At 47.7% G+C, this 16,644-nt stretch overlaps 1 protein-coding gene across 1 annotated transcript in view; it reads left to right on the plus strand.

Annotated features, from left to right (window-relative positions):
• The window catches only part of LOC109884118 (protein FAM214A), a 42,717-nt gene that overhangs the window by 17,666 nt on the left and 8,407 nt on the right, over positions 1-16,644 (plus strand). The window contains exons 4-5 of the mRNA XM_031831292.1: positions 14,190-14,315; positions 14,500-16,501. Of these exons, the coding sequence (XP_031687152.1) occupies positions 14,190-14,315; positions 14,500-16,501 (2,128 nt within the window). The remainder of the gene's footprint in view (positions 1-14,189; positions 14,316-14,499; positions 16,502-16,644) is intronic.

The following is a 16,644-nucleotide window of genomic DNA, read 5'->3' on the forward strand; positions in this document are numbered from 1 at the left end:
GCTGTCGAGTCTGCCGATGAGGATATGGTGATTGACAGAGTCGAAAGCCTTGGCCAGATCAATGAATACGGCTGCACAGTAATGTTTCTTATCGATGGCGGTTAAGATATCGTTTAGGACCTTGAGCGTGGCTGAGGTGCACCCATGACCAGCTCTGAAACCGGATTGCATAGCAGAGAAGGTATGGTGAGATTCGAAATGGTCGGTAATCTGTTTGTTGACTTGGCTTTCGAAGACCTTAGAAAGGCACGGTAGGATAGATATAGGTCTGTAGCAGTTTGGGTCAAGAGTGTCCCCCCCTTTGAAGAGGGGGATGACCGCAGCTGCTTTCCAATCTTTGGGAATCTCAGACGACACGAAAGAGAGGTTGAACAGGCTAGTAATAGGGGTGGCAACAATTTCGGCAGATAATTTTAGAAAGAAAGGGTCCAGATTGTCTAGCCCGGCTGATTTGTAGGGGTCCAGATTTTGCAGCTCTTTCAGAACATCAGCTGAATGGATTTGGGAGAAGGAGAAATGGGGAAGGCTTGGGCGAGTTGCTGTTGGGGGTGCAGTGCTGTTGTCCGGGGTAGGAGTAGCCAGGTGGAAAGCATGGCCAGCCGTAGAAAAATGCTTATTGAAATTCTCAATTATGGTGGATTTATCAGTGGTGACAGTGTTTTCCTATCTTCAGTGCAGTGGGCAGCTGGGAGGAGGTGTTCTTATTCTCCATGGACTTTACAGTGTCCCAGAACTTTTTTGAGTTAGTGTTGCAGGAAGCAAATTTCTGCTTGAAAAAGCTAGCCTTGGCTTTTCTAACTGCCTGTGTATAATGATTTCTAGCTTCCCTGAACAGCTGCATATCACGGGGGCTGTTCGATGCTAATGCAGAACGCCATAGGATGTTTTTGTGTTGGTTAAGGGCAGTCAGGTCTGGGGAGAACCAAGGGCTATATCTGTTCCTGGTTCTAAATTTCTTAAATGGGGCATGTTTATTTAAGATGGTTAGGAAGGCATTTTTTAAAAATATCCAGGCATCCTCTACTGACGGGATGAGATCAATATCCTTCCAGGATACCCCGGCCAGGTCGATTAGAAAGGCCTGCTCGCAGAAGTGTTTCAGGGAGCGTTTTACAGTGATGAGTGGAGGTCGTTTGACCGCTGACCCATTACGGATGCAGGCAATGAGGCAGTGATCGCTGAGATCTTGGTTGAAGACAGCAGAGGTGTATTTAGAGGGGAAGTTGGTTAGGATGATATCTATGAGGGTGCCCGTGTTTAAGGTTTTGGGGAGGTACCTGGTAGGTTCATTGATTATTTGTGTGAGATTGAGGGCATCAAGTTTAGATTGTAGGATGGCTGGGGTGTTAAGCATGTTCCAGTTTAGGTCGCCTAGCAGCACGAACTCTGAAGATAGATGGGGGGCAATCAGTTCACATATGGTGTCCAGAGCACAGCTGGGGGCAGAGGGTGGTCTATAGCAGGCGGCAACGGTGAGAGACTTGTTTTTAGAGAGGTGGATTTTTAAAAGTAGAAGTTCAAATTGTTTGGGTACAGACCTGGATAGTAGGACAGAACTCTGCAGGCTATCTTTGCAGTAGATTGCAACACCGCCCCCTTTGGCAGTTCTATCTTGTCTGAAAATGTTGTAGTTTGGAATTAAAATGTCTGAGTTTTTGGTGGTCTTCCTAAGCCAGGATTCAGACACAGCTAGAACATCCGGGTTGGCAGAGTGTGCTAAAGCAGTGAATAGAACAAACTTAGGGAGGAGGCTTCTAATGTTAACATGCATGAAACCAAGGCTATTACGGTTACAGAAGTCGTCAAAAGAGAGCGCCTGGGGAATAGGAGTGGAGCTAGGCACTGCAGGGCCTGGATTCACCTCTACATCGCCAGAGGAACATAGGAGGAGTAGAATAAGGGTACGGCTAAAAGCTATGAGAATTGGTCGTCTAGAACGTCTGGAACATAGAGTAAAAGGAGGTTTCTGGGGGCGATAAAATAGCATCAAGGTATAATGTACAGACAAATGTATGGTAGGATGTGAATACAGTGGAGGTAAACCTAGGTATTGAGTGATGAAGAGAGAGATATTGTCTCTAGAAACATCGTTGAAACCAGGAGATGTCATTGCATGTGTGGGTGGTGGAACTAATAGGTTGGATAAGGTATAGTGAGCAGGACTATAGGCTCTACAGTGAAATAAGCCAATAAACACTAACCAGAACAGAAATGGACAAGACATATTGACATTAAGGAGAGGCATGCTTAGTCGAGTGATCAAAAGGGTCCGGTGAGTGGAGAGGTTGGTTGGTGATTTAGACAGCTAGCCAGGGCATCGGTAGCAAGCTAGCATAGGATGGAGGTCTGTTCTTAGCCACCTCCTGCGCTCCGTCAGTAGATTAGTGGGGTTCCGTGTGGTAGAGGGGATCAATCCAAATCACACAACAACAAAAATAAAAACAATAGATATAGTTATAGAGGCCCAAGAAGGAAACATAATAATAATAAAAATAAATAAATTGTCCGATTGTCTATTCAGATAGCAGCCGGTAAGACAGCTAACGGTTAGCAGGCCGCAGATGGGCGTTCAGGTAACGTCGCGACGGAGGAGCCAGCCGAATAACTCCTTCGGGTAGATAACGTCGGCAGTCCAGTTGTGAAGGCCCGGTGGGGCTCCGCGAAGGCAGCAAACCGGGTCCGGATAGGCGGCTGCAGCCCAGGTGCGATTGATGGAACTCAGGAGTGATTGACGGAGCTTGCTAGCTCCAGAACAATTGATGTTTGCTCCGGAATCGACGAAGGCCGATAGTCACACGGATAGCAGCTAGCTAGCTGTGAGATCCGGGCATGAATGTCCAGAGAGCAGTCGAAATCCAGGGACATGGAGAGAAAAATTGGTCCGGTATGCTCCGCTCCGAGCCGCGCTGCGCCGTACAGAACTGGCGATAGACTTTCGAGCCAAAGGATAGCCGATGACCACAAACCGTGTTTAGCTGAACACCAACGACTTGCCAGTAAAGGAGCCAACTAGCTTCTGAACTAGCTTCTGAACTAGCTTCTGGATTAGCTTCTGGCTAGTTTCAGGCCAGCCTCCTGGAGTTTCTGGCTAGCTTCTTGGAGGATTACAGATCTGAGGTAAATAATACTTTTTTATAAATATACATTGGTGAGGCGGGTTGCAGGAGAGTGTTTTGAAGATGAGTTGATGGAAAATAAAAATAAAATGTATGTGAAAAAGTTGTAAATATATATATATACAGGACAAGACGAGGACAAAAGACGTCTGAACTGCTATGCCACCTTGGAGAAAGACTGCAGCCTGTACCACAACAACACACACACACACACACACCCTGCAGCCTGTACCACAACAGTATGTACACACACACCCTGCAGCCTGTACCACGACAGTATACACACACACACACACACATCCTGCAGCCTGTACCACAACAGTATGTACACACACACGCACACACACACACACCCTGCAGCCTGTACCACGACAGTATGTACACACACACACACTGCAGCCTGTACCACGACAGTATACACACACACACACACCCTGCAGCCTGTACCACAACAGTATGTACACACACACCCTGCAGCCTGTACCACGACAGTATACACACACACACACACACACACACACACCCTGCAGCCTGTACCACGACAGTATACACACACACACACACACACACATCCTGCAGCCTGTACCACAACAGTATGTACACACACACGCACACACACACACACCCTGCAGCCTGTACCACGACAGTATGTACACACACACACACTGCAGTCTGTACCACGACAGTATGTATACACGCACACACACACCCTGCAGCCTGTACCACGACAGAATGTACACACACACACACCCTCTAGCCTGTACCATGACAGTATGTACACACACACACACACTGCAGCCTGCACCACGACAACATACACACACACACCCTGCAGCCTGTACCACAACAGTATGTACACACACACCCTGCAGCCTGTACCAAGACAGTACACACACACACACACACACACCCTGCAGCCTGTACCACAACAGTATGTACACACACACCCTGAAGCCTGTACCACGACAGTATACACACACACACACACCCTGCAGCCTGTACCACAACAGTATGTACACACACACGCACACACACACACACACCCTGCAGCCTGTACCACGACAGTATGTACACACACACGCACACACACACACACACACTGCAGCCTGTACCACGACAGTATACACACACACACACACACCCTGCAACCTGTACCACAACAGTATGTACACACACACCCTGCAGCCTGTACCACGACAGTATACACACACACACACACATCCTGCAGCCTGTACCACAACAGTATGTACACACACACGCACACACACACACACCCTGCAGCCTGTACCACGACAGTATGTACACACACACACACTGCAGCCTGTACCACGACAGTATGTATACACGTACACACACACCCTGCAGCCTGTACCACGACAGAATGTACACACACACACACACACCCTCTAGCCTGTACCATGACAGTATGTACACACACACACACACTGCAGCCTGCACCACGACAACATACACACACACACCCTGCAGCCTGTACCACAACAGTATGTACACACACACCCTGCAGCCTGTACCATGACAGTACACACACACACACACACACACACACACACACACACACACACACACCCTGCAGCCTGTACCACAACAGTATGTACACACACACCCTGCAGCCTGTACCACGACAGTATACACACACACACACACACACCCTGCAGCCTGTACCACAACAGTATGTACACACACACACACACACACACACACACACACACACACACACACACACACACACACACCCTGCAGCCTGTACCACGACAATATACACACACACACACACACACACACACACACACACACACACACACACACACACACACACACTGCAGCCTGTACCACGACAATATACACACACACCCACACACCCTGCAGCCTGTACCACAACAGTATGTACACACACACACACACACCTACATACCCTGCAGCCTGTACCACGACAATATATACACACACACACACACACACACCCTGCAGCCTGTACCACAACAGTATGTGTACACACACACACACACTGCAGCCTGTACCACGACAATATACACACACACCATGCAGCCTGTACCACAACAGTATGTGTACACACACACACACACACACACACACACACACACACACACACTGCAGCCTGTACCACGACAATATACACACACACACTGCAGCCTGTACCACGACAATATACACACACACACCCTGCAGCCTGTACCACAACAGTATGTATACACACACACACACACACACACACTGCAGCCTGTACCACGACAGAATGTACACACACACACACACACTGCAGCCTGCACCCCGACAATATACACACACACCCTGCAGCCTGTACCACAACAGTATGTACACACACACCCTGCAGCCTGTACCACGACAGTATACACACACACACACCCTGCAGCCTGTACCACAACAATATGTACACACACACACACACACAGACACTGCAGCCTGCACCACGACAATATACACACACACCTTGCAGCCTGTACCACAACAGTATGTATACACACACACCCTGCAGCCTGTACCACAACAGTATGTACACACACACACACTGCAGCCTGTACCACAACAGTATGTGTACACACACACACACAAACACAAACTGCCACACACACACACTCACTGCAGCCTGTACCACGACAATATAGACACACACACACACACACACACACACACACACACACACACACACACCCTGCAGCCTGTACCACAACAGTATGTACACACACACCCTGCAGCCTGTACCACAACAGTATACACACACACACACACACACACACCCTGCAGCCTGTACCACAACAGTATGTACACACACACACACACACACACCCTGCAGCCTGTACCACGACAGTATGTACACACACACACACTGCAGCCTGTACCACGACAGTGTGTACACACACACACACAGACACACACACACCCTGCAGCCTGTACCACAACAGTATGTACACACACACACACACACACACACACACACACACACACACACACACACTGCAGCCTGCACCACGGCAATATACACACACACCCTGCAGCCTGTACCACAACAGTATGTATACACACACACACACACACACACACCCTGCAGCCTGTACCACGACAGAATGTACACACACACACACACACACACACACACACACACACACACACACACTGCAGCCTGTACCACAACAATACACACACACACACACACACACACACACACACACTGCAGCCTGTACCACAACAATACACACACACACACACACACACACACACACACTGCAGCCTGCTCCACGACAATATACACACACACCCTGCAGCCTGTACCACGACAGTATACACACACACACACACACACACACACACGCTGCAGCCTGTACCACAACAGTATGTACACACACACACACACCCTGCAGCCTGTACCATGACAGTATGTACACATACACACACACACACTGTAGCCTGCACCACGGCAATATACACACAGACACACACACACCCTGCAGCCTGTACCACAACAGTATGTATACACACACACACACACACACCCTGCAGCCTGTACCACGACAGAATGTACACACACACACACACACACTGCAGCCTGTACCACAACAATACACACACACACACACACTGCAGCCTGCACCACGACAATATACACACACACACCCTGCAGAATGTACCACAACAGTATGTACACACACACACACACACACACACACCCTCTAGCCTGTACCATGACAGTATGTACACACACACACACACTGCAGCCTGCACCACGACAATATACACACACGCCCTGCAGCCTGTACCACAACAGTATGTACACACACACACACTGCAGCCTGTACCACAACAATATACACACACACACACACTGCAGCCTGTACCACAACAATATACACACACACACACACCCTGCAGCCTGTACCACGACAGTATACACACACACACACCCTGCAGCCTGTACCACAACAGTATGTACACACACACCCTGCAGCCTGTACCACGACAGTATACACACACACACACACCCTGCAGCCTGTACCACAACAGTATGTACACACACCCTGCAGCCTGTACCACGACAGTATGTACACACACACACACACTGCAGCCTGTACCACGACAGTATGTACACATACACACACACACACACACTGCAGCCTGCACCACAACAGTATGTACACACACACCCTGCAGCCTGTACCACGACAGTATACACACACACACACACACACACACCCTGCAGCCTGTACCACGACAGTATACACACACACACACACACCCTGCAGCCTGTACCACAACAGTATGTACACACACACACACGCACACACACACACACCCTGCAGCCTGTACCACGACAATATACACACACACACACACACACACACACTGCAGCCTGTACCACGACAATATACACACACACCCACACACCCTGCAGCCTGTACCACAACAGTATGTACACACACACACACACACACACACCTACATACCCTGCAGCCTGTACCACGACAATATATACACACACACACACCCTGCAGCCTGTACCACGACAATATACACACACACCATGCAGCCTGTACCACAACAGTATGTGTACACACGCACACACACACACACACACACTGCAGCCTGTACCACGACAATATACACACACACACTGCAGCCTGTACCACGACAATATACACACACACACACACACACACACACACACACACACTGCAGCCTGTACCACGACAGAATGTACACACACACACACACACTGCAGCCTGCACCACGACAATATACACACACACCTTGCAGCCTGTACCACAACAGTATGTATACACACACACCCTGCAGCCTGTACCACAACAGTATGTACACACACACACACTGCAGCCTGTACCACAACAGTATGTGTACACACACACACACACACACACACACACACACACACACACACACACACACACACACACACATACATACATACATACATACATACATACATACATACCCTGCAGCCTGTACCACAACAGTATGTACACACACCCTGCAGCCTGTACCACAACAGTATGTACACACACACCCTGCAGCCTGTACCACGACAGTATACACACACACACACACACACCCTGCAGCCTGTACCACAACAGTATGTACACACACACACACACACACCCTGCAGCCTGTACCACGACAGTATGTACACACACACACACTGCAGCCTGTACCACGACAGTGTGTACACACACACACACACAGACACACACACACCCTGCAGCCTGTACCACAACAGTATGTACACACACACACACACACACACACTGCAGCCTGCACCACGGCAATATACACACACACCCTGCAGCCTGTACCACAACAGTATGTATACACACACACACACCCTGCAGCCTGTACCACGACAGAATGTACACACACACACACACACACACACACACACACACACACACTGCAGCCTGTACCACGACAATATACACACACACCCTGCAGCCTGTACCATGACAGTATACACACACACACACACGCTGCAGCCTGTACCACAACAGTATGTACACACACACACACACACCCTGCAGCCTGTACCATGACAGTATGTACACATACACACACACACACTGTAGCCTGCACCACGGCAATATACACACAGACACACACACACCCTGCAGCCTGTACCACAACAGTATGTATACACACACACACACCCTGCAGCCTGTACCACGACAGAATGTACACACACACACACACACACACACACACTGCAGCCTGTACCACAACAATACACACACACACTGCAGCCTGCACCACGACAATATACACACACACACCCTGCAGCCTGTACCACAACAGTATGTATACACACACACACACACACACACACTCACACACACACACCCTCTAGCCTGTACCATGACAGTATGTACACACACACACACACTGCAGCCTGCACCACGACAATATACACACACACCCTGCAGCCTGTACCATGACAGCACACACACACACACACACACATACCCTGCAGCCTGTACCACAACAGTATGTACACACATACCCTGCAGCCTGTACCACAACAGTATGTACACACAACCCTGCAGCCTGTACCACAACAGTATGTACACACAACCCTGCAGCATGTACCACAACAGTATGTACACACAACCCTGCAGCCTGTACCACGACAGTATACACACACACACACACTGCAGCCTGTACCACGACAGTATACACACACACACACACACACTCTGCAGCCTGTACCACGACAGTATGTACACACACACACACACACACACACCTTGCAGCCTGTACCACAACAGTATGTACACACACACACACCCTGCAGCCTGTACCACAACAGTATGTACACACACTCACACACACACACACACACACACACTGCAGCCTGTACCACGACAGTATGTACACACACACACACACACTGCAGCCTGTACCACGACAGTATGTACACACACACACACACACTGCAGCCTGTAACCACGACAGTATGTTCACACTAGGTCGACCGATTTAAGTCGGAATGGCCGATTAATTAGGGTCGATTTTCAAGTTTTCATATCAATCGGTAATTGGTATTTTTGGACACCGATTTGCCAAATTGAAATGTTAAAAAATTATTTGTATTCATATTTTTTCAATAATTATATGTATATTTTTATTTACACCTTTATTTAACTCGGCAAGTCAGTTAAGAACACATTCTTACTTTCAATGACGGCCTAGGAACGGCGGGTTAACTGCCTTGTTCAGGGGCAGAACGACAGATTTTTACCTTGTCAGCTCGGGGATTCGTTTTTGCAACCTTCCGGTTACTAGTCAAACGCTCTAACCACCTGCCTTACATTGCACTCCACGAGGAGACTGCGTGGCAGGCTGACTACCTGTTATGCGAGTGCAGCAAGGAGCCAAGGTAAGTTGCTAGCTAGCATTAAACTTATCTTATAAAAAACAATCAATCTTAACATAATCACTAGTCCTCTAGTGATACCCCATCCCGTGAACGGGACCGTTGTCATCATCTGACACTAATTAGCATAACGCAACGGACATAAATCTTCCTAGAAAATCTTCCTATTCATGAAAATCACAAGTGAAATATATTGGAACACAGCTTCTTAGCCTTTTGTTAATTACCCTGTCATCTCAGATTTTCAAAATATGCTTTACAGCCAAAGCTAGACAAGCATTTGTGTAAGTTTATCGATAGCCTAGCATAGCATTATGCCTTGCTAGCAGCAGGCAACCTTGTCACGAAAATCAGAAAAGCAATCAAATTAAATTGTTTACCTTTGATGAACTTCGGATGTTTTCACTCACGAGACTCCCAGGTAGATAGCCAAAGTTAATTTTTTTCCCCAAATATTATTTTTGTAGGTGAAATAGCTCCGTTTGTTCTTCACGTTTGGCTGAGAAATCGACCGGAAATTGTGGTCATAACATCGCCGAAAAATATTCCAAATTAGCTCCATAATATCGACAGAAACATGGCAAACGTTGTTTATAATCAATGCTCAAGGTGTTTTTTTTTCCAAATCTATTCGATAATATATCAAACAGGACAATTGGTTTCTCAGTAGAAGCGATTGGAATAATGGCTACCTCTGTATTTTACACAAGAATTTCTCTGGGAGCATCAGGTGACCACTTGCGCAATGAAGCCGCCTACGGGTATTCTTCAACATAAATGCGTAAAACTACGTCACAATGCTGTAGACACCTTGGGGAATACGTAGAAAGCGTTATCTGGTTGATAGAGCATTCACAGCTCAATATGGACGCATTGGAAACGCAGGGCTTTCAAAAGATGAGTCCCTTCCGGATTGGATTTTTCTCAGGCTTTCGCCTGTAACATCAGTTCTGTTATACTCACAGACAATATTTTTACATTTTTGGAAACTTTAGAGTGTTTTCTATCCTAATCTGTCAATTATATGCATATTCTAGCATCTTGTCCTGACAAAATATCCTGTTTTAATTTGGGAACATTATTTTTCCAAAAATGAAAATACTGCCACCTAGTAGCAACAGGTTAACTACACATGGTTGATGATATTACTAGTTTATCTAGCATGTACTGCCTTTGCATATAATCGATGCGTGCCTGTTAATTTCTCATTGAATCACAGCCTGCTTCGACAAACGGGTGATGATTTAACAAGCGCAGGACACTGTCGTTGCACCAATGTACCTAACCATAAACATCAATGCCTTTCTTTAAAATCAATACACAAGTATATCTTTTTAAACCAGCATATTTAGTTAATATTGCCTGCTAACATGAATTTCTTATAACTAGGGAAATTGTCACTTCTCTTGCGTTCCGTGCAAGTAGTCAGGGTATATGCAGCAGTTTGGGCCGCCTGGCTCATTGCGAACTGTGTGAAGTCCATTTATTCCTAACAAAGGCCGTAATTAATTTGCCAGAAATGTACATAATTATGACATAACATTGAAGGTTGTACAATGTAACAGCAATATTTAGACTTAGGGATGCCATCCGTTAGATAAAATACAGAACGGTTCCGTATTTCCCTGAAAGAATAAACGTTTTATTTTCAAAATAATAGTTTCCGGATTTGACCATATTAATGACCTAAGGCTCGTATTTCTGTGTGTTATTATGTTATAATTTATATTTGATATTTGATAGAGCAGTCTGACTGAGCAGCAGCAGGCTCGTAAGCATTCATTCAAACAGCACTTTCGTGCGTTTGCCAGCAGCTCTTCGCAATGTTTCAAGCATTGCGCTGTTTATGACTTCAAGCCTATCAACTCCCGAGATTAGGCTGGTGTAACCGATGTGAAATGGCTAGCTAGTTAGCGGGGTGCGCGCTAATAGCATTTCAAACGTCACTCGCTCTGTGACTTGGAGTAGTTGTTCCCCTTGCTCTGCAAAGGCCGCGGCTTTTGTGGAGCGATGGGTAACAATGCTTCGAGGGTGTCTGTTGTCGACGTGTTCCTGGTTCGAGCCTAGGTAGGGGCAAGGAGAGGGACAGAAGCTATACTGTTACACTGGCAATACTAAAGTGCCTATAAGAATATCCAATAGTCAAAGGTATATGAAATACAAATGGTATAGAGAGAAATAGTCCTATAATTCCTATAATAACCTCAACCTAAAACTTCTAACCTGGGAATATTGAAGACTTATGTTAAAAGGAACCACCAGCTTTCATATGTTCTCATGTTCTGAGCAAGGAACTTAAACGTTAGCTTTTTTACAAGGTACATATTGCACTTTTACTTTCTTCTCCAACACTTTGTTTTTGCATTATTTAAACCAAATTGAACATGTTTCATTATTTATTTGAGGCTAAATTGATTTGATTGATGTATTATATTAAGTTAAAACAAAAGTGTTCATTCAGTATTGTAATTGTCCTTATTACAAATAAATAAATACATTAAAAAAATATAATCGTCCGATTAATCGCTATTGGCTTTTTTGGCCCTCCAATAATCGCTATTGGCTTTTTTGGCCCTCCAATAATCGCTATTGGCTTTTTTGGCCCTCCAATAATCGCTATTGGCTTTTTTGGCCCTCCAATAATCGCTATTGGCTTTTTTGGCCCTCCAATAATCGCTATTGGCTTTTTTGGCCCTCCAATAATCGGTATTGGCTTTGAAAAATCATAATCGGTCGACTTCTAGTACACACACCCTGCAGCCTTTTATCACAACAATATGTACACACACACACACCCTGCAGCCTGTACCACAACAATATGTACACACACACACACACCCTGCAGCCTGTACCACGACAGTATGCACACACACACAATGCAGCTTGTACCACGACAGTATGTACACACACTGCAGCATGTACCACAACAGTATGTACACACACACTCTGCAGCGTGTACCACAACAGTATGTACACACGACACACACTTTTTGTCAGGACTAGGTTGAGCTAGTGGCACATGCAAAAACTGGAATGTTCCACTTTGCCGCCGTATCAAACAGAAAACATGTATATACACTACCATTCAAAAGTTTGGGGTCACTTAGAAATGTCCTTGTTTTTGAAAGAAAAGCACATTTTTTTTGTCCATTTAAAATAACATCAAATTGATCAGAAATACAGTGTAGAAATTGTTAATGTTGTAAATGACTATTGTAACTATTGGAAATTACAGATTTTTTTAAATGGAATATCTACATAGGCGTACAGAGGCCCATTTATCAGCAACCATCAGTCCTGTGTTCCAATGGCACGTTGTGTTAGCTAATCCAAGTTTATAATTTTAGAAGGCTAATTGATCATTAGAAAACCTGTTTGCAATTATGTTAGCACAGATGAAAACTGTTCTGATTAAAGAAACAATAAAATTGGCCTTCTTAAGACTGCTTGAGTATCTGGAGCATCAGCATTTGTGGATTCGATTACAGGCTCAAAATGGCCAGAGATAAGAACTTTCTTCTGAAACCCGTCAGTCTATTCTTGTTCTGAGAAATCAAGGCTATTCCATGTGAGAAATTTCCAAGAAACTGAAGATCTGGTACAACGCTGTGTACTACTCCCTTCACAGAACAGCGCAAACTGGCTCTAACCAGAATAGAATGAGGAGTTGGAGGCCCCGGTGCACAACTGACCAAGAGGACAAGTACATTAGAGTGTCTTGTTTGAGAAACAGACACCTCACAAGTCCTCAACTGGCAGCTTCATTAAATAGTACCCGCAAAACACCAGTCTCAACATCAACAGTGAAGAGGTGACTACGGGATGCTGTCCTTCTAGACAGAGTTCCTCTGCCCAGTGTCTGTGTTTTTGCCCATCTTAATCTTTTCTTTTTATTGGCCAGTCTGAGATATGGCTTTTTCTTTTCAACTCTGCCTAGAAGGCCAGTATCTCGGAGTCGCCTTTTCGCTGTTGACGTTGAGACTGGTGTTGTGCACTGGGGCCTCCCACTCTTTCTATATTGTATATTTCGAAGACTGACCATGAAAAAAATTGGCATTGGCATCGTTGCTAATGCTAATTTCCTTAGCCTTAGCCAAGTAAAGGCCTGATTCTCTCTCCTCCCCCCTGTCTCTCTCTAGGAGCGGTGATCGGTTTATAGAGGAGAAGACTCTGCTGTTGGCTGTTCGTTCCTACGTCTTCTTCTCCCAGCTCAGTGCCTGGCTCAGTGCTTCTCACGGCATTGTACCCCGAAACGTCCTGTATAGGTAATACACACACACACACCTTCATCTACAGGTAACACACACAAGAATACACTAAGAACCTCTTAACGACTTCCCCATTATTTTCTATATCGTTACTGAATGTTGATCATAAAATACTTTCCAAAATGAACTAAATAATTTGATGTGATCATAAGTTATAAGCCTGCGTGTTTCTGTCCCAAAGGATCAGTGCAGCAGATGAGGAGTGTGTCTGTCAGTTCTCCCAGCCCCCAGCGGAGCACCTGTTCCCTGTCCCTAACGTGTCTCAGAGTGTTGCCCTGAGGCTCAGGGTCCAGTCACTCCCCCGTCAGCCCACCTACCCCACCCTGGCCTGTAGCATACACACCGGCCTGACCCTGGCCCCACTCTACAGCAAGACCCCCAGCCTTAAGCCCAACCTCAGCCCTAACCGCTACAGCAAGACACCTAGCCTTAACCCAGGCCTGAACCCTAACCCGCCTCTGTACGAGAGGAGCCACAACTCTAAAGAGAGCCACAACAGAGCGGCTCTGCCTTTCTCTGGCCTCCCCTTCCCCAGTCCTCCCAGTCTCCCCCTGCCCAGTAAGAGAGGCCCGGACCCCACAGACAGCCATGGTCATTCTAGCCAGAATGGATCAGACCTCCCCCAGGTCAATAAGGGGCAGACCTCATCCCCCTACCACCTCCCCCTCTCCCCACGGCCCTCCCCCCGCCCCCACAGGAAGCTGTCCTCCACCCTGCCCCTCCCCCCCAGGGGAAAGACTGTCAGGTGGCTCTATGCCCTCACCTCAGACCCCTCCGATGACATCACACACACCACCGAGGATTATGGGAAGGCCGTCAACGGGGCCGAGAGCTCCAAGGGGCGTGGCTCCGAAGCCCTCCGGGCCTTTAAGACTTATTCTTTGGCAGAGCCCCCGCGGTGCCCCTCCCCCAGACCCTCCTCTGAGACCAATCCTCTGATTGGCTCGCTGCTCCAGGAGAGACAGGAAGTCATCGCCCGCATCGCTCAGCGCCTCAACTTCTGCGACCCGACCGCACCCCATCTCCCCCCTGCCCTCTTCACCCCCGACACCCCCACCAAGACCCCTGTCCGGAGCAGTTACCTTGGCAACAACACGCTCAGCAAGACCAAAGAGCCAGAGGGAGCTCCGCCTACTGAGGACACCCCACCCTCACCTTTCGACACGCCCATTGGCGACGCAACGGCTATTATCAGGGAGACGCTGTCCCCGAAACCTGTTGCCTGCCGCAGACTGAGACTCCCAGAGGACAGAGATGGAGAGAGACTGAGAGACAGAGACCGAGTCAGGGAGACACTGAGAGACCTGGAGACACAGAGAGACAGAGAGGCATTGAGAGACCGACAGCGAGAGAGAGACCGTAGTCTCTTGTCTCATGCTGTTCAGGACATTACCAGACTGATTCAGGACAGACTGTCTGTCCCCTCTCTGTCCCCAACACACAGCCGCAGCAGCAGCCCGCTACACAAACCACATACACACAGCACACACACGCTGTGCACTGACACACACACCACACACAGAGGCGGCAACAGTCATAGCAGTGGCCACTGCAACGGCTACACACCCAGCCATGACACACACACTCCCTCACACACACCTGCTAGCACAGACAGAGCTGGTGCTCCTCCAGAGACAGACAGTCCAATCAGAGCCCAGAACGGCTGTTCAACACTTGAATACCCTCAGGTCAGCCCCCGACTCCAAATCCAGCCCCAGTCTTCTCCTCTAGTCATCCCACGGCCTCTATCCCAGCCCCAGTCTCAGGCCTCTCCACTACTCAGCCCCAAGAGTCCCAGGGCCAAGACCCCAAAGAGTTTACACCCCAACCGCCCCCAAGAGGAGCCCAGACCCTCCTCTCCTAAAGACAACATCCTGAGGACCATCCAGACCCTGACAGTGACCCAGACCACCACCCTGACCCAGACTACTGCACAGACCTTGACCACCAAGCTCACCCACACCCAGACCACTGCTCTCATCCAGAACCACATGAAACCTCTGACGCAGTCTCACAACCAGACCCAGACAGTCTCTCGAACTCCACCCTCACGGACTCAGGGCATCCCTCGAACCCAGCCCTCTAGTCTCCAGGATGAGAACCAGCCCCCCCCAGGTTCCAAGTCCTCCAGCCCCCCTAGTCCTGCTACCACACCCCCTGGCACAGAGACCAACACTGTCCTGGTGAGTGTCCCTATAGACAAGCACACCTGATTAGAAAATCACATCACACTGTTGAATATCATCCATGTGGCTTGTTTTGTCCAACACAAAGAAACTTCAATTTAACAACCTGCCTATGCGAAAGAGGATATTACCACTTTTGG

Source organism: Oncorhynchus kisutch, linkage group LG8 (genome assembly GCF_002021735.2).
Source record: "Oncorhynchus kisutch isolate 150728-3 linkage group LG8, Okis_V2, whole genome shotgun sequence".
Lineage (NCBI taxonomy): Eukaryota > Metazoa > Chordata > Actinopteri > Salmoniformes > Salmonidae > Oncorhynchus > Oncorhynchus kisutch.